The sequence below is a fragment of the Trachemys scripta genome, chromosome 1 (assembly GCF_013100865.1).
Source record: "Trachemys scripta elegans isolate TJP31775 chromosome 1, CAS_Tse_1.0, whole genome shotgun sequence".
NCBI classification, from domain to species: Eukaryota; Metazoa; Chordata; order Testudines; family Emydidae; genus Trachemys; species Trachemys scripta.
In genome coordinates this window covers 318,840,066-318,860,016 of record NC_048298.1, presented here as the reverse complement: position 1 = coordinate 318,860,016, position 19,951 = coordinate 318,840,066, and the positions used below count along the sequence as shown (strand labels likewise).

At 44.7% G+C, this 19,951-nt stretch overlaps 1 protein-coding gene across 3 annotated transcripts in view; it reads left to right on the top strand.

Annotated features, from left to right (window-relative positions):
• The window catches only part of PIWIL4 (piwi like RNA-mediated gene silencing 4), a 56,488-nt gene extending 41,365 nt beyond the window's left edge, over nt 1-15,123 (top strand). For 2 of the 3 annotated variants that reach the window (XM_034758930.1, XM_034758929.1), the window contains 4 exons: nt 5,847-6,000; nt 6,367-6,492; nt 12,909-13,056; nt 14,533-15,123. In XM_034758930.1, coding sequence (XP_034614821.1) covers nt 5,847-6,000; nt 6,367-6,492; nt 12,909-13,056; nt 14,533-14,649 — 545 coding nt within the window. In that variant the 3' untranslated portion in view covers nt 14,650-15,123. The remainder of the gene's footprint in view (nt 1-5,846; nt 6,001-6,366; nt 6,493-12,908; nt 13,057-14,532) is intronic. The other variant, XM_034758931.1, reaches the window with a different exon arrangement.
• The last annotated feature ends 4,828 nt before the right edge of the window (nt 15,124-19,951 follow it).

Below are 19,951 nucleotides of genomic sequence, written 5' to 3'. Positions count from 1 at the left end.
TTGTTTGCATTACATTCTAATCTCCTGTGTAAATGAATTTCACAATGCATCAGAACCTGTAGTATTATAGAAACTATTATTATTACAGAAATTGGCTACCCAGACTAGTTTTAAAACCAGATGCACAACATTATTACACCAATTACTCTGTATTTTGTAAATTCTTATATTCTTTCATTGGTTCTTTTAATAATAAGTTAGGGCTTTAACTTGTAAATCCTTAGTCACAGGAATAGTCCTTATTCATTATACGGAGTACTACTCCCATGTCCTCACTTTGTAAGCTCCTTGGGGCAGGAACGTTGACTTATTATGTATTTGTAAAGAGTAAGGTTCACCAAGTGTGCTATCTAAATATATAATCAAAATTACATGGCAATATATAGTAAGAAACCTTGAAAATGTCACTCATCCAGCATGATTAGGACTCTTTTCTACTTCTTCAACATCTGTAGAATCTAAACTCTACCAAAAAACAAAACAAAAAAACACCCCAATCCCTTTCTAGCTCTTGTGGTTGTGAAGAAAACCTCCCAAGAAGCAAGTGTGCTCTTCCCAAGGCTTACATCTACACTATGCACCACTTTTGGCAGCATGCAGGGTATGTGTAGTTTCGCTGCAGTATGTGTCAACTCAGTAAAATGCTCTGGCATTGCCAAAAGGTGTCAGTAGCTCCCCCACCAGAGTCTTTTCCTGCAGCAGGGAAAGGCTCAGGCAGTAGGTCAGTAGACGGCTAAAAATAGCAGTATAGACAGGGAGGCATGGCTTGGGCGAGCAGAGCCATGTAAGGTATGTACTTGGTTACATAGCCAACCCCCCCTCCCCGATGTATATTTACTTGCCTAAGCCATGTCTCACCATCAACACTGCTGTTTATATCTGTGCTGGGAGGCTGAGTATGTACGCTACACACTGCCGAAAGAAGCCTGCAGTGTAGATGTAGTATAAGTCTTCAGAGAGATGGTTCCAATGTTGCTGTCACTTTAAGAGGGGCAGATGATGAGTGTGCCTGTCACCAGTGCTAAGGCTGCCAGTGTCCAGTGATGGGCCTTGGTGGGGCTTCCGCGCCACTTCCTATAAAAAGCAGAGGCTCACACGTGCTCAGTGGGAGAATGTCTAGCACAGGGGTCGGCAACCTATGGCACGCGTGCCAAAGATGGCACGCGAGCTGATTTTTAATGGCACGCTGCTGCCTGACCAAGTCCCAAGGACACACACAGCCAGTGAGGGGCAGAGCCCGCGCCGCCCCAGAGAGGAGCTGCCTCAGCGGTCTGCCTGTGGGCTCCCGCGTCCCCTCACCCAGCGAGGAGCCCTGCCCGGGGGCGTGGAGGGGCCTGCTCACCTGGACGCCTTGGTATAGCTGGCCATGGTGGATTGGCGGCGCCCCGGGGGAGCGGGTTCGCTGCCAGACCCGGTCCCGACTCCCGGCAGCAGTAAGCAGGGGCAGTGGAGGTGGGAGAGGCGGGCGGTGGCAGCAGCGCCGGCTGCTGAGCGTCCCCAGGAGGAGGTGCCCAGCCGGGGCCATGTATCAGTACTTGCTGGGAGGAGCGGAGAGCCCCGCGGCCTGGCGGCGCTGAATGCACAGCAGGTGCGGGTGAGCGGGAATCAGTGGTGGCCAGAGAGCCCTGGGGAGAGGAGCTCGCATACCGTGGGGTCATGCGCCGCCCAGAGTGGCTCCTCCAGACACAGCCAGAGGGGAATCTCTCGCTGGGGGGTGCTAGTTGCGCTCGTGGGGTGCGCCGCAGGGCCCTGAGTGGGTGAGCTAGCTGGGGGCCGCAGGAGTGGGGGGAGCCCTCAGCCCTCTGCCCTCAGCCCCGCATTCCCCCCAGGCCCATGCCCTGTGCCCCGGACACACCCCAGGCCCCTGCCCTGAGCCCTGTACCCCCCTCACACACACCTAGCCCTCTGCTTGACTCCTTCACCCCCCCATGACCCCAGCACTGACTCTGGCACCCCCACATATACCCAGCCTCCCCTCCCTGACACCTGCACCCCCCCTCATACCCTGCGCCCCCTCGCCCCATGCACCCCCCACATCCCCACCCCCACCGTGAGCACCAAACGGAGCTCCTGCGCACACACCCCACACACATTCCCACCTGCACCCCTTGCACCAAATGAGAGCTGTCCAGGTAAGTGCCCCACACCCAAATCTCCAGCCCCAACCCTGAGTCCCCTCCCTCATTCTAGCTCCTGGCCAGACCCTTCACCCCAGCCCTGTGCTCAGTGCACTCCCACCCTCAGCTCAGTGCAGAGAGAGGAAGAGAATGGGCCAGAACTAGGGAGAAGGTAGGTACCCACTGTATGTGTGCAGGGCCGGGACCCCAGACCGGCAGCAGGCTGAGCGGGTCCGGCTATTGGCATCCCGGCTGGCAGGAGCCGGCGGATGGAACCCCTGAGCGGCAGTGGGCTGCGGGGTCCTGGTCACCAACCAACCCTGCACAGCCCGCTGCTGGTCTGGGGTTCTGGCTGCCGGACCCTTGCCAGCCAGGGTCCCGGCCGCAGGCCCCGCTCAGCCCGCTGCTGGCCTAGGTGAACAGAACCCCAGACCAGCAGCGGGCTGAACGGGCCGGCGGTGTAAGATCAACATTTTAATTTAATTTTCAATGAAGCTTCTTAAACATTTTGAAAACCTTGTTTATTTTACAATAACTAGTTTAGTTATCTAATATATAGACTTATAGAGAGAGACCTTCTAAAAAACATTAAAATGTATGACTGGCACGCGAAACCTTAAATCGGAGTGAATAAATGAAGACTCGGCACACCACTTCTGAAAGGTTGCCGATCCCTGGTCTAGCAGAATCTTTGCTCCTCACGTCCCCCGCCCCCTTCCCCCATAGAAGAGCCCTCTGTAGCAGTAACAGGCAAGGAGCCCGCTGCTATTGGTCTTCAGGCTGGCTTGGATCACCCTGCTCCTTGTTCTGATGCTGCTGCTCTATTTTTGGGATGGCTGGGGTCAGGTACAGGAGGAGGGAAATCTCACTCTCTGCCATTCCAGAACAGGACTCTGTTTTATTTTGAGGAATTGGTGCTTAGCAGATGCAAAGAAAAAGATCCAAATTCAGATATGTGACTTTTGTCCAACTCTTCATCATGTAAATTACATCAGTTTATTTACAGTATATACACCCATTTCCAGTGTGCAACTTGCATCTTTGATTTTGGCCTCTGGAGACTTATATCCTGATCCAAAGTGCATTAACATCAGTGGAAATGTTTCCATTTACTGTGGTAGGCTTTGGCCCATAATTTGCATATTTCAGGTATATTATAAATAGGGCTATCAAGTGATTAAAAATTAATCTCGATTAATTGCATTGTTAATAATAATAGAATACCATTTATTTAAATATTTTTGGATGTTTTCTACATTTTCAAATATATTGATTTCAATTACAACACAGAATACAAATATTTGCACTGCTAAAAACAGTTCTTTTCAATTCACCTAATACAAGTACTGAAGTGCAATCTGTTTATCATGAAAGTTGAACTTACAAATGTAGAATTATGTACCAAAAAACTGCATTCAAAAATAAAACTATGTAGAACTTTAGAGCCTACAAGTCCACTCAGTCCTACTTCCTGTTCAACCAATCACTCAGACAAACAAGTTTGTTTACATTTGCGGGAGATAATGCTGCCTGCTTCTTGTTTTCAGTGTTACCTGAAAGAGAACAGGCATTCACATTGCACTGTTGTAGCTGGTGTCGCAAGATATTTAAGTGCTAGATGCGTTAAAGATTCGTATGTCCCTTCATGTTTCAACCACCATTCCAGAGGATATGCATCCATGCTGATGACGAGTTCTGCTTGATAACGATCCAAAGCAGTGCATACCGTTGCATGTTCATTTTCATCATCTGAGTCAGATGCCATCAGCAGAAAGTTGATTTTCTTTTTTGGTGGTTCAGGTTCTATAGTTTCCACATGGGAGTGCTGCTCTTTTAAGACTTCTCAAAGCATGTTCCACATTTCATCCCTCTCAGATTTTGGAAGGCACTTGAGATTCTTAAACCTTGGGTTGAGTGCAGAAGCTATTGTTAGAAATCTCACATTGGTATCTTTGCGTTTTGTCAAAGCAGTGAAAGTGTTCTTAAAATGAACAACATGTGCTGGGTCATCATCCGAGACTGCTATAACATGAACTATACGGCAGAATGTGGGTAAAACCACAGAGCAGGGGACATACAATTCTCACCCAAGGAGTTGAGTCACATATTTAATTAATGCATTATTTTTCTAACGAACGTCATCAGCATGGAAGCATGTCCTCTGGAACGGTGGTCGAAGCATGAAGGGGCATACGAATATTTAGCATATCTGGCACAAAAACCTTGCAATTCCGGCTACAAAAGTGCCAAGCGAACACTGTTCTCACTTTCAGGTGACATTGTAAATAAGAAGTGGGTAGCATTATCTCCCGTAAATGTAAACAAACTTGTTTGTCTTAGCGATCAGCTGAATAAGAAGTAGGACTATGTGGACTTGTAGGATCTGAAGTTTTACATTGGTTTTTGAGTGCAGTTAAGTAACAAAAAAAATCTACATTTGTAAGTTGTACTTTCACAATAAAGAGATTGCACTACAGTACTTGTATGAGGTGAACTGAAAAATACTATTTCTTTTGTTCACAGGCGTCGACTTTCCAGAGTGCTGGGGGATGCTTGACTCCTGGCTCTGCTCCCGCCCCCACTCCACCTCTTCCTCCAAGGCCCCATCCCTGCCCCACCTCTTCCTGGCCCCGCTCTGCCTCTTCCTTCCCCCGAGGGCGCCATGTCCTCGCTACTCCCTCCTCCCCCCGCACCTCCCTAGCCTCCTGCATGCCACGAAACAGTGGGCAGGAGGCGCGGGGAGGGTGGGAGAGGTGCTGATCCACGGGACCCACCAGTGGGCAGGAGGCACTGGGGGATGGGGAGGAGCTGATAGGGGGGCTACCGGTGGGTCCTAAGCACCCACAATATTTTCCCCATGGGTACTCCAGCCCTGGAGCACCCATGGAGTTGGCACCTATGCTTTTGTTTATCTTTTTTACAGTGCAAACGTTTGTAATAAAAAATAATAATATAAAGTGAGCACTGTACACTTTGTAGTCTGTATTGTAATTGAAATCAATATATTTGAAAATGTATAAAAACATCCAAAATATTTAATACATTTCAATTGGTATTGTTTAACAGTGCAATTAAAACTGATTGATAGTGATTCATTTTTTGTGTTAATTGCGTAGTTAACTGCAATTAATTGACAGCCCTAATTATAAATTGTGTCCAGTTTTAAATAGATCTAAGATGGATGTGTGTTTGTAGTATACGTTTATGATATACACAGAAATATATAGTGTTCTGCATTAGGTAGTTTGTATTTACAGAATCTTAAATACGAGCATGTGTAGTTTTCTTTGGTACTTGGAATAGATAAAAACTATGTTTAGCTTTTGGTAAATCATGAACATTTGATGGAGCCAACTATATATAAAATACAGGAAATCACAATAAAAAGATATAATCAATTTATTTGAGTCATTAACACCGGGAATGAATTTGTACTAGAAGTTTCATAACATAATATGTTGTATATTAATGCATTAAAAATATTCAAGTGAAAGAAAAATGCATCAGAGAACTTGCTGTTACTATTAATAGCACATACAGTACAGTACACATTTTAGCAGAGAGGAGATTTATTATCTCTAGAGCCAGAGCTAGTATTATTTTTATGACACAATCAAAAAAAATGATTGCATATTGTTACAAAAGAAAACAAGAATATTAATATTAAATTAGGTTGAAAAGAAATAAACCCTGATCACTCTCTCCTTACTGATGCGGTATGTAATATAGGCGCTATCAGCAAGTGGCACAAGTATAATTGTGAGTTGCCTGCGCGCATCATAGTATACCGTGATGGTGTTGCAGATGGCCAGCTGAAGATGGTGGTGGATTATGAAGTCCCCCAACTACTTAGTGTCCTCACAGAATTAACTACTAATTACAGGTAACTAGAATTTCTTCTCTCCCCCTCCATGTTGGAGAAATCAAAGCAAATTCAATGCACTTGTATCTATTATGTCATTTCCTATAGAATATATCTGAAAACATAAAATTCTGGCTGACATTGCTGATTTCCAAAGAGACTGAGGACTTACAGACACTATCATGTAACTTGATAAGTTCTTTCAGGTCTCAGACATAATCCATTGTTTATATGCTTTATAAAAAGACAAGTAGAACATTCTGAATGAAATATGGCAACATAATTCAAGCCATCTGCCTGTTTCTATTCTTAGTCCTTTTATAACTAGGAAAGAGGTAATATGAAATCATTTATTATAGCTACTTTATATTTGTCCTTTGTTTCAAGTCCCAAAGTATCAGTGATTGTGGTCAGGAAGAGATGCATTCCTCGATTCTTCGCAGAGGCAAACAGAAGCCTGCAAAACCCACCTGTTGGCACTATTGTTGACACAGAGGCTACTCGTCCTGAATGGCAAGTATACTTGCGTCAAACCGAAAGAACCTGCTGTCTCCTTCATAGAGTACAATTTGAATATCAGATTAAGGGAGTATAATGTTATTAAGCAGGAGTCTTCTAAAACTTCAGGTTAGAAAGGCACCCTGAAATGTTTTCAGCTCTCCTAATTCAACAACCATACAGTATAATTTGTTTGAAGGAGCAAATATATCTGTTTTCAGATATGCTTGTAGAATTTCTTCAGCAAACACAATTCATTTTACGTTTAATCCCTGTACAAAAATTCTGATTTTGAAACTCCTATTAAAAGTGAAATATACAGTGTTCTGCGTTGAATTACACTAACCAAATTGAAAAAGTACATAAGCTGCATTAATTTTTTAAAATGTCAGTTATAGTATACAAAATGTACGTATCAATATAATCCATTCATCTTTACATTGTATTTTAAAAGATAAATCCTCAAAAAAAAACCACAGAGAAAATACAACTTTAAGATTCTCATGGGAGTCCGATTTGCCCGTGCATTACTCCAGGTTTATGTTGATGTAATTCCATTGATTTCATTGGCATGAAGCTAGAGTAATGCATGGGTGAATCAGACCCATATGAGAATCCTAAAGTTTATTTTCTCTGTTATACTGGTTATAGGTATTAATATTAATGTAACTAGCCAAAGATGCTACATTAATAGACATTGATACAGAGATGACAGACTCAGAAACCTAACAAGGAAAAAGGTCTGCATTTTGATGTCCTTTTCAAACCCATTTCAGCCAAGTTTTTAAGCTCGACCTTGTCTACACTACAGAGTTTTGTCGACAAAAGTTATGTCGACACTCAAAAAGCGTGATAATAAAAATCGGTATTGCATGTTCACACTACTCTCCATCTATCGTCAGGCACTAGCATTGATTGTAAGCATTGCATTGTGGGTATCTATGCCACTGTTCAGCTCGACACCTTCTGCCACTAAGTCTTGTGGGAAGGTGGAGTGGATCGCAGCGCATTTTGGGACTGGGCTCAACATCCCATGATGCATTGTTTTCCATCCCAGCATTCTATGGGCTTCCAGCTTTCTTTCATGGCATTTTTCAACAGCCCTTGTTCGCTGTGCACCCTAGCATCTGTGTGTGAAGGGTTGGATCCCACACTGCTCTCCTATGCTCTGATAACGGTCATTAAAACATTGTGGATGGCAGTGCAGTTAATCATGAAGTTCCTACCGGAACAGGACTCCCAGTTGCTTCACCTGCTGTGTGATATGGATAGGAGCAACTTAGATTTCTGTTGGCATTCACGGAACAGCTGCACATGGTGGACCATTGTTTCTGGGCTCGGGAAACAAGCAGGGAGTGGTGGGATCATATTGTCATACCGGTCTGGGATGACGAACAGTGGCTACAGAACTTTCGGATGCAGAAAGCCACCTTCTTGGAACTGTGTGCAGAGCTCACCCTAGCACAGCGGCACTAGGACATCGCACCCAGAGTTGCCCTATTGGTAGAGAAGCATGTGGCAATCGCAGTGTGGAAGCTGGTGACTCCAGCCTGCTACTGGTTAGTCGTGAATCAGTTTGGAGTCAGAAGGTCGACCGTTGGTGCTGCGTTAACGCAAGTGTGCAGGGCCATTAACTGCATCCTGCTATGAAGGACCCTGACTCGGGGAAATGTGTGTGAAATAGTGGACAGCTTTGCAGAAATGGATTTCCCTAACTGTAGAGGGGCAATAGATGGCACACATGCCAATTTTGGCACCAGACCACCTTGCAACAGAGTACATTAATAGGAAGGGGTACTTCTCCATGGTGTTGCAGGTGCTTGTGGATCACTGTGGGTGTTTCACTGACATAAACGCGGAGTGGTCCAGGAAGGTGCATGTCCATTCCAAGACCCACCCACCTACCCTTCTGTCGGAGCCAGACGGCAAGAAGGAACTGAAGAGGTACCAGGTTGGCAGGGCCCTATTTGTGGCACCATGAAAGTGCAATTCCAGAGGGCGCTTGGACCAACCCGACGGGTGCCACTAGGGGAAAAACCTTACAGCAACTGTGTCCGTGGCACACACACACCTGCTTGGACTGGACATGAGCAACACATCTTGAAGAACAACAGTTACAAAAAGGTAGGTAACCGTTTTTTCTGCCATACTGATTAGCTGCACAGGAAATGTTGAGCACACAAACACAGCATGCCTTGTACATTTCTGTACCCTGAACTCACCTCATGCATCTTCAGGAACACCAGCCTGTACAGAAAGCTGCAAGTGGGGACTTTCTTTCTGGACCAGAAGATTATAGTGGGGGATGTTGAAATGCTCATAGTGATCCTGGGAGACCTGGCGTACCTCTTGGCTCATGAAACCTTACACAGGAAACCTGGATAGCAGTAAGGAGCGGTTCAACAACCGGCTGAGTAGGTGCTGGATGACCATGGAATGTGCCTTTGGCAGATTAGAGGCGCGCTGGCGATGCCTTTGTGGCAGGTTAGACCTCAATGAGGATAATAATCCCATGGTCACAGCTGCGTGTTGTATGTTGCGTAATATTTGGGAAGCTAAGGGTGAAAGGTGTGCTCAGGGGTGGAGTGCTGAGGCAGACTGCCTGGCTGCTGATTTTGAGCAGCCAGATACCAGGGCTATCGGGGGCACAGGGTGGGGGGGGAGGTGGCAATTCGAATCAGGGAGGCTTTGAGGCAACACTTTGAAAATTAGAACCAGTAATGTATATCCCTGTGCTCGGTACAGCAGTGTTACATTACATCTAGTTTTCCTAGGAAGCAATTGTGAATTTTGGGGCCTTAAATTCCAGTAAGCAAATGATTAAACTGCCTGTATATATCTTGGTGTACACACACACACACACACACACACACAAGAAGGTGTAAAAGAAGGTACCAGGGAAGGGCAGACTTTCAGAGCTGTGCATAGGTCCAGCTATCATTCTGAAAGTTGCCCGAGGGGGTGGAGTGAATGGGAAACAGAGAAGTCTCAGAAAGCGGAAAGGATTGAGAGAGTGGAGTTGAGGGACATGGAAAAGAGTTCTGAATGTGCTGCACGGGAGGGTGGGCACGCATCTGCTCAGTATGCAGCATTATTAAGGACTTCCGCATCTGCATTTGCTCCTCCATGACTTTAATCATCTGCACAGTAATGTCCTTAACTAACTTCTGATTTTATTTTCTGTCCTGCCTTTTGCTTCCCTTCATTCCTGGCATTCCCTTTTCTCTGCATTGGAGAATTGCAGTACCTCCCCAAACATGTTGTCTTTGCTCTGTCTCGTGTGCTTTATCATCTGGCCGACATGCTCTGCGAGAGTGTAGAGGGTGCCCCTGAAGCCACATCTGTAGAAGCATAAGAAACAATATACAGAAGCGTGATTGTTAAGTTCACACACAGCATTGAAACATTTCAGTAAAATGCACCTCCCGTAACAACAATCACTTTCTCACTGACCCTTGGCAAGCACATGTGTTGGCAAGCACCCCAAACATGGTGAGTGTTGGCTGGGGGATAGGGGTAAGTGTTCTACACAGGAACACAGCACTGAGGCCAGTACCGAGATCAGGGCCGGTGCCGAGCCTGGCACCAAAACTGAGGAACCAGCACAGGCCGGACCCTGCAAGCTGGAGGAACAGAAGGGCCCTGTACCAGCCTGGGCATCATCTTCACCCCTGATGAAGTGGTGGCAGGGACATTGGTGACATCAGCTCCAGTGGACAGCAGGCCTCACCAGGAGCTGTTGAGGAGAGTGGCCCAGAATCTGGGACTCCAGGTGGAGGAGGTGACTGAGGCAACGAACCCTATTGTGGACATTTTGACACAAGGGCCCTTTGAGGGTGACTTGCTGCTCATAAAGACCGTTCAGACCACTACCATGACATTGTGGCTGACGCCCGCCTCTCTACTTCCCATGACTAAAGGGATAGAGAGAAAATACTGTGCCATCAAAGGGGTACAAATACCCCCATTCAGCCTGGGTCAATGGTGATAGCAGCTGCAAATGAATGGGAGAAGCAGGGGCAGCAAGGTCCAACACCCAAAAGTAAGGATGTGAAGAAGCTGGACCTCTTTGGTAGAAAGGTTTATTCTACTGGAGGGCTCAGCTTCGCATTGCAAACTAGCAAGTGATCTTTAATCGCTATAATTTCAACTACACAAAGCACAACCGCTTAGCAGGCGTGTGCTCTCCTGCTTCTTGCTTGCTGCAGAGCAACTGCTGAGACTAGCTAGACACCTCCAGAGTGGTGAACAGTTCCTGGCTGCCTGCCCCACTGGGCAACTCCACCATGGGCTCCAAATCATCGTCTATCTCCACCTCTTTATCAACGACTTTGTCCTCCAGTTTAAGTCCTCCTGTCACCTCCAGGCCTGCCCAAGTATCCATGGAGCTCTTGGTGGTGGCAGCGGGGTCGCCTCTGAGGATAGTGTTCAGCTCCTTATGGAACCAACAGGTCTTGGGTGCAGCACTAGAGCGACGGTTTGCCTCCCTCGCCTTCTGGTTCGCCTGCCTCAGCTCTCTTGTCTTTGCTCTGCACTGCACCATGTCCCGGTCATACCCCTTTTCGAACAAGCCTCAAGAAATCTACCCATAGGTATCGAAATTCCTATGGCTGGGACTGTACAGCCTCCTCTGCCTCTCCCCAAATACTGAGCAGATCCAGCAGCTCCTCAGCTAAGTTCCCTTTTAGCTGTGTGGCTGTGCAGCTGCCTATTAAGCCCTGCACGAGGACTTGGGGCTGCAGCGGGGAGAGATGCTTCTCCCCCAGTGTGGACCTGTGGTGGCAGGGAGAGGCACCGCTCCCCACCGGCCCCAGTGTATACTTGCAGCAGCGGGGAGAGGAGGGGTGCTTCTCCCCCGGGTCCCAGCACAAGCCTGCTGCGGCGGGGAGAGGCGTCCCTCTCCACCGGCCCCAGCACAGACCTGCTGCGGTGTGGGGAGAGGAGAACCTCCCTTGGCCTAGCCCAGGCCAGTCAGAGTTACGGGGGAGAGGAGCCCAGGGCCAGCCCCACCGGAGCTGCCACAGCTAGCAAGAGGTGCCTCTCCCCTGTGGCGAGAGAGGGCTGGGGGGAGCCTGCACCTCAAACCCCTCAGCCCCGGCCCCCCCCCAGAGCCCACACTCCAGCCCTCTGTCCCAGCTCTGAGCCCCCTCCCACACTCTCTGAACCCCTCATCCCCAGAGCCTTCACCCCCCAGCTGTAGCCCTCATCCTCCCCGCACTCTACCCCCAGCCCTGAGCCCCCTCCCACACCCCTCATCCCCAGAACCTGCACCCTACCCCCAGCCCTGAGCCCTCATGCCCCCACACACCAGCCCTGAGCCCCCTCCCATACCCCGAGGCCCCACCCTAGAGCCCACGCCCTCACACACCCCCACCCCAACCCTCTGTCCCAGCCCTGAGCCCCTCAAAACCCTCGGCCCCACCCCCACCAAATGAATTTTATGTGCACCAATATGAAGGTGACGTGTTATACATGGATGTAAAAAAAATTAGAGGGAACACTGCTCCTTAGTAGTCCAGCAGGAGAGCGTTTGATGCGTGGGGTTGCCATGGTCACCTGGGAAGATGCAATGAGACCTCTCCACATTGAGCAAATAGGAAATGGAATTTCAAAAATTCCCAGGCTTTAAAGGGGAGGGGCGGGGGATGGTTGTTTGAAATCTGCTGCCCTCCAGCCAGGTAAACTGCTGACCAGAGCAGTCAGGATGGGCATTGTGGGACACCTCCTGGAGGCCAATTAAAGCAATAAAAATCAAGTGCGGTGTCTACACTGGCACTTTGTCAACAAAACTTTTGCGCAAAAAGCCTTGTCTCTCTCATCTGGATGGTTTTGTTTTGTCGACAAAACAAGGCATATTTGCCACCAAAAGTTGCATTATAGTGGTTTTGCCTCCACTTTTTAGTAGACAAAAGCTGCCTTTTGTCGGTAAAACTCTGCAGTGTAGACAAGGCCAGGGCCCTGTCTAGAATATAAACAGAGGAGGATCAGATTCTCATTTACACTAAGGCCCCTTTACATTGCAAGACTGCTGTACAGGGGCCTTAGTGGAAATATGAATCTAGCCCAGAGAACCTTAATCTGATTGATTTCAGAGTAGCAGCCGTGTTAGTCTGTATCCGCAAAAAGAAGAACAGGAGTTGCATCCGAAGAAGTGGGCTGTAGTCCACGAAAGCTTATGCTCTAATAAATTTGTTAGTCTCTAAGGTGCCACAAGTACTCCTGTTCTTTTTGCGGATACAGACTAACACGGCTGCTACTCTGAAACCTAACTTCAGTAGAGTTACTCCTGATTTACAGCAGCAAAGTGAGATCACAGGCCCTTAAATGATAAAGAACCACCTTTCATTTGAACTAATAGGCAATATCAGTGCGGGTAAACTGTCAAGTGCACATAAGCTAATGCTATTTTCCCCCCCTCCCAAATTCTTTAGGTATGACTTTTACCTAATCAGCCAATTAGCACGTCAGGGAACTGTCAATCCCACATACTATAACGTTGTGTATGATAACAGTGGATTAAAACCAGATCACATGCAGCGCCTCACGTACAAGATGTGCCACCTGTACTACAACTGGCCAGTGAGTAAATAGTCACATACAATCTTCATTAAAAGTAGTGTAATTTTTCCAGCTGGTTTTAAATCACACATAGTTTCACATTTGATTATTCAGTGCAGTTATTACAGTAGCCACCCTGCTGCTGTTATGGTGGGAGGCATAGATTACTTGTGCCTCCAGATGCTGGGGTAGGGGGCACAATGTAAAGGGGAAGACATACGACTGCCCCATATGTCTCTTCTACCCAGCAACCCTTTCGTACTGCGCCGAGCTTGGAGCTGCCACGCTCCTCACCAGTTATCTGCGGGGAGGGCTCTGTCTTTCTCCTGCTATGCACCCCCTGGCCCATGTTAGACTGCTCTCACTGACAGCCGGGCCCAGACGGGGAGTGGTATGGAGCCACTTCTCATGCGACTGAAGCTGGCCGCTCTGGGTTGCTGATTCTGTGTGGCACGCAGCTGCCTGAGAGAGAGCCTGGCTGGGGCAGCGGCCCGCCCCATCCACTCTACTCCCTGCCCAGGCCCAGCTGCCAGGGACAGGGGCTGAACATGCCAGGGGGCAGGTGCAGCAGGAGAAAGACAGAGCCCTTCTTCCTCCTCCTCCTCCCCCCACCAAGCAGAAATCTGGGAAGGGTACTTGATCCCACATGCCTCCGCCATGTCATCTATGCTGGGAGGAGCAGCTTCTCCAGCTGCGAGCTGGTTGGACATATTTACAATGGCTAGAGGATAATTTCTTAGTAGCCAAAGAGCTATTTTGAAAGGCATCTATTTGCTGAAACCCCTCTGAAAAATGTGTTTGTGATATTAATTCAGTTCCTAGTAGACATGTATCCATATCACAATTATTGGTACTAATTGGCATACTTAATAGAGAGGCCAATGATTGAATAGGCAGGCAGCCTGCATTACACATTCAGCTGTAGAAGTGGTAACTCCATTTCAAGGTTGAGACGTTTTGGGTATGTCTACACTGCACTCAAGATATGCAATTGCAGCACATGTTGGTGTACCAGAACTAGCTTTAATTGAGGTAGCTCACTAAAAATAGCAGGGTAGCCACAGCAGCCCAGGCTAGCCCCCTGAGTATGTACTCGGGATCCTCAGTGGGATTATACTTGTCTCGATGAGGGAGTGGGAAGAGGAGAGCTGAAGGTGTGAATCCTTCCCTTCAGCAGGCATTTAAGAAATTGAATGCAGATGCAGTCTAAAATAAAGTGGCGGGGGGAGAGGGGGAAATGGCCTACCTCTCCAGTAGGTATATCCTTTGAATAAAGGGGATGGTGTTTTCATTGTGCAGGAGTGCCCTCTATCGGCTAAATTTCATCAGTACAAACTTGGGCAATTCCTGCCTACCATTGGCCGGGAAAGGAATTCTGGGATTATATTATGTATGGAAATGGCACTTGGGATCTTAAAAATAGTTTGCTTTTTTCAGCAGAAAGCAGCAATACACGCTGGGAATGTCAGTCTTACTCATTTGATGTTTGTTTCATAGGGTCTAATCAGAGTGCCAGCGCCCTGTCAGTATGCCCACAAGCTGACCTTCCTGGTGGGTCAGAGCATTCACAGAGAGCCAAGCCTGGAACTAGCTGACAAGCTTTTCTATTTGTGAGGAGAATAATAATAAATCACGAAGACAACTTTAAGAAATACTAACATGGCCAAATCTGGATATGGTCTCATGGCTACCAGCATAGTGTAGCTCAAACTCAGTCTTGTATTTGAAGGAAAACATTTAGTTTTAGACATAAAGAGAAATATCTATTCTCTGAATGAAGAGAACAGAGCATCCTGAGCAGTATAAGGGATTAAGGTACTTTACTTCAGTTAGCCCCAATAGGAGACTTGGAGCATACTCCCAAGTAACATTTGAAAATGTAGGGGTATGTGATAGAAATGTTGTTGATATAGATACACTGTACAGCTGATTATTCTGTAAGCATATCATTGCCATTTAATTTCCAAAATGTTTTGGAGGGTTACTTTTTCCTTCAAAGACTCTTTTAGAAAACTGTTTGGATAAGGTTGAAATTTTAACAAATAAAGTTTTATTCTGTTTGCATTTTAAGATTTTTGATAATTAGTTAGAATATATACCAAACTTTCTTTTAGGCTCACTCTGCTATTGATAGACAATCCTTTAAAAAAAAAAAAAAGCCCAGTGTTGCATGGATGTTTTGCAAATTAACAAATCACAGTAAACAAAATGTAGGAACAGACACCTTGTTATACATACATATTAGCTGGGAGGTATTACTAAATGGTTTAGAATTCAGTTAATTGAAAAAATTGGTTTGGAGGAGTCTCTTTTTTTTAGTTTGATTTTTAAATAGTGTAGGTGCCTCACTGCACTAGCTAGATAATAGCCCTACTTTGTGAGTTTTTCATTCAAGGATCTGGGTTCAACAGCCAAATTGTGTCTTAGCAACCCAGGATGGTTGGTAAATGTTACCATATATGCTTAATAGATGGGTAGACTGAAGTTAAGTGTCTTGGTCATAGCAAAATTTTGAGTGAAGAGCAAGAATACAACCTAGCATCCTTAACTGTCTGATTTTTATGTATTAGTGCCACAGAAATACATATATTCTATGTTCAGATACTTCACAAACATATGAAAAGTTTCACAGTTTTAAAAAGGGGGTTTCACACAGAGATACAGTCAAATCTGTAAAATAAATGAGTGGGATTCAAAGAGAAAAGTTACCCACAGGCCATATCTTAGGAAGTAATGAAAGTGGAGTCTACACATTGCTGTGGTGAGCTGTTTCCACTTCGGGCAAAATAGAGTTCAAAGAATCAGGATTGATACTGATAGCAAAGAATAACGGTGGAGAGATTGCTGCCCAAAAATGTCCCAAATTAGATTGCTCCCAAAAGAGTTGTGCATCTTGCACCTTTTTCACATAGTTCCAGTCAGTGACCTAGTTCTCTGAAACCAGTGGAATCTATTAATAGTTGAATCATTGTTACTGCAGGTCACTTATCAAAATAAGCACTCTTAGCATTATTGAGTCCCTCATGCAGGTAGTTTGCCACTTGGAAGCCAGTGAGTACCTGGCCAAACTGGTGATATGAAGCATCTTGATGGGTATCACACTATTCCATATACAGCTACAGAGTAATTCTAATAGACAAGTGCCAGTGTCTGTTAGTACCCTTTGCTTTATCTAGCTGTGCACACGTACACCATACAGGCAGTCCCAAAAGAGCTAATTTCTACAAATAACATCTTGATTCCCTGTATTTAAAAAAAATACAAAACTCTAACTTACCATCCTCTGGGTCTCCCAGTGAAATCTCTTCTCATATTTGATTATGAGATCATTGGGGCAAGAATCATATCTGAAGTGGTCTTAGATCATGTATATATTTAATAATACAAAGATACACATTAAACCATTGCTATGTCTCTTTGGTATAGAAAAATTTAGAGAGAGGAGTTGTCTAATTCTCCTCTAACACCAATATAAATCAGGTGCAACTCTTCTGAAGTCATTACGCCAGTATAAGGGAGAGGAGAATCTGGTCTAGTTGCTTTACCTATATTGGAGTGAGAGGAGAATAAGTCTTAATGTGATGATACAAAACTACTCAAAATAGTTAAGTCCAAAACAGACTGCAAAGAGCTACAAAGGGACCTCACAAAACTGGGTGACAGGTCAACAAAATGGCAGATGAAATTCAGTGTTGATAAATGCAAAGTAATGCACATTGGAAAACATAATCTCAACTATACATATAAAATGATGGGGTCTAAATTAGCTGGTACCACTCAAGAAAGAGATCTTGGAGTCATTGTGAATAGTTTTCTGAAAACATCCACTCAATGTCCAGGGCAGTCAAAAAAGCTAACAATGTTGGGAATCATTAAGAAAGGGATAGATAATAAGACAGAAAATATATTTCCTCTATATAAATCCATGGTATGCCCACATCTTGAATATTGTGTGCATATGTGGTTGCCCCATCTCAAAAAAGATATATTAAAATTGGATAAGGTTCAGAAACGGGCAACAAAAATTATTAGGGGTATGGAACACCTTCCATATGAGGAGAGATTAAAAAGACTGGGATGTCTCAGGTTGGAAAAGAGATAACTAAGAGGAGATATAAGAGGTCTATAAAATCATGACTGGTGTGGAGAAAGTAAATAAGGAAGTGTTATTTACTCATAATACAAGAACTAGGGGTCACCAAATGAAACTAGTAGGCAGCAGGTTTAAAAGGAAGTATGTCTTTACACAACACACAGTTAACCTGTGGAACTCTTTGCCAGAGGATATTGTGAAGGCCAAGAATGACTCTTAACCAGGATGGGCAAGGATGGTATCCCTAGCCTCTGTTTGCCAGAAGCTGGGAATTGGCAATGGGATGGATCACTTGATAATTACCTGTTCCATTCATTCCCTCTGGAACACCTGGCATTGGCCACTGTCAGAAGACAGGATACTGAGCTAGACGGACCTTCGGTCTGACCCAGTATGACCATTATGTTCTTATGACTACTTTCTGCTTAAAGCAAGCACGTGCTTAAGTGCTTTGCTGCATAGGGATTGCCACAGCTGTGTTCTTCACAGCAGTGCTTCACCATTCAGTAAATCAGGCAATAATAGTAAACGTTCAAAAACAGAACATATTTTAGACAAAGTGAAGGTGGGGCAAGGACTGCATCTGAGAATGAGCCTGCTCAGAACAGATTTCAACTCTAAATTTATTCTAGCTAATATTGTTTGAATTATATACATAGTCTTAACAGAAGCTTAGAATCTGTTTCACAAAAGGTCAAGTTTCATTTTCTATTAGAACATGCCATGTTGACTTTCTGTTCATGGTATTTTTGCGTGTATGAACTGCTTCTGGTAAGAGTTTTTACTTCCAAAAGCAGAGAGTATGCACCTGGTGTTATACAAAAAATTGTGTCTGGTTAGCTAACTTTTCTTTCCTCAAAGGAGCGAAGAGACAGGGTAGAAGAATTGAACATCTTCTGGATTTCTGCAAGATGTTATCTCAGGTTGTCCAAAGATGAGCTACTACTAACCAAAAAATTCTGTTTTAAGCATCCCAGTATTACAAAATAATTTGGCTATCTTTAACTCATTGATTTCAACTGCCCAATTTGTTTTTATGAACAAATACTATCTCCGCACCCCTTGTTCCCCATTAACCATTTTAACTGATTGAATTTCAGTAGGTTAAACGATTACTTTTTTTACTCACTATTTACATCCCTAATAGAAAGGGGCATAAACTCTGGAAATGAAGTGTAAAAATATAATTAGGAAGGCCAAAAAAGAATGAGGTACAGTTAGCCAAAGACACAAAAAATAATAGCAAAAAAATTTAAGTACATCAGGAAGGCTGATAAACAACCAGTGGGGCCTCTGGATGATCGAGATGCAAAAGGAGCATTCAAGGATGATAAGGCCACTGCGGAGAAATGGAATTCTTTGCATCAGACTTCATGGCTGAGGATGTGAGGGAGATTCCCAAACTGAACCATTCTTTTTAGTGACAAATCTGAGGAAGTGTCCCAGATTAAGGTATCATTAGAGGAGGTTTTGGAACAAATTGATAAACTAAACAGTAATAAATTACCAGGACCAGAGTTCTGAAGGAACTCGCATGTGAAATTGCAGAACTACTAACTGTGGTATGTAACCTATCATTTAAATCAGCTTCTGTAGCAGATGACTGGAGGATAGTTAATGTGACGCCATTTTTTAAAAAGGGCTCCAGAGGTGATCCTGGCAATTACAGGCCAGTAAGCCTGACTTCAGTACCGGGCACATGAGTTGAAACTATAATAAAGAACAGAATTGTCAGACACATATATGAACATAATTTATTGGGGGAAGAGTCAACGTAATTTTTGTAAAGGGAAATCATGCCTCACCAATCTACTAGAATTCTTTGAGGGGGTCAACAAGCATGTGGACAAGGGGGAATCCAGTGGATATAATGTATTTAGATTTTCAGAAAGCCTTTGACAAGGTCCTTCACCAAAGACTCTTAAGAAAAGTAAGCTGTCTTGGGATAAAAGGGAAGATCTTCTCATGGACCGGTAACCGGTTAAAAGATAGGCAACAAAGGGTAGGAGTAAATGGTCCATTTTCAGAATGGAGAGAAGTAAATAGTGGTGTCCCCCAGAGATCTGTACTGGGACCAGTCCTATTCAACATATTCATAAATGATTTGGAAAAAGGGGTAAACAGTGAGGTGGCAAAAATTGCAGATGATACAAAACTACTCAAGATAGTTAAGTCCGAAGCAGACTGCAAAGGGATCTCAAAACTGAGGGACTGGGCAACAAAATGGCAGACAAAATTCAACGTAGATAAATGCAAAGTAATGCACATTGGAAAACATAATCCCAACTATACATATAAACTGATGGAGTCTAAATTAGCTGTCACCACTCAAGAAAGAGATCTTGGAGTCATTGTGGATAGTTCTCTGAAAACATCCACTCAATGTGCAGCGGCAGTCAAAAAAGCGAACAGAATGTTAGGAATCATTAAGAGAGAGAGAGATGATAAGACAGAAAATATATTGCCTCTATATAAATCCATGGTACGCCCACATCTTGAATACTATTGTGACATTGTGCAGTCTATATGGTTTTATAAAAATATAAGTGAATATAATGTAAATGGAATATGCTTCATGCATAAGGTCTCTTGTAAGGTATCATTACAAAGCTTATAATCTACTGAGTGTGATCATCCTATTTGTATAAATGTACCACTCTTGTATCTAAAACTAGAAATATGAAATATAACTCTGAGGGCCTATTGTAATTATGCAAAGTGTGGGCCATTAATGGTGGTTTGAAATCTTGATGACTCCCATTATCTGCAGATGGCTGTGTTTACCTGTGAGTCTTCCTGTATATGTGTGTGCTGGCAAGTGGG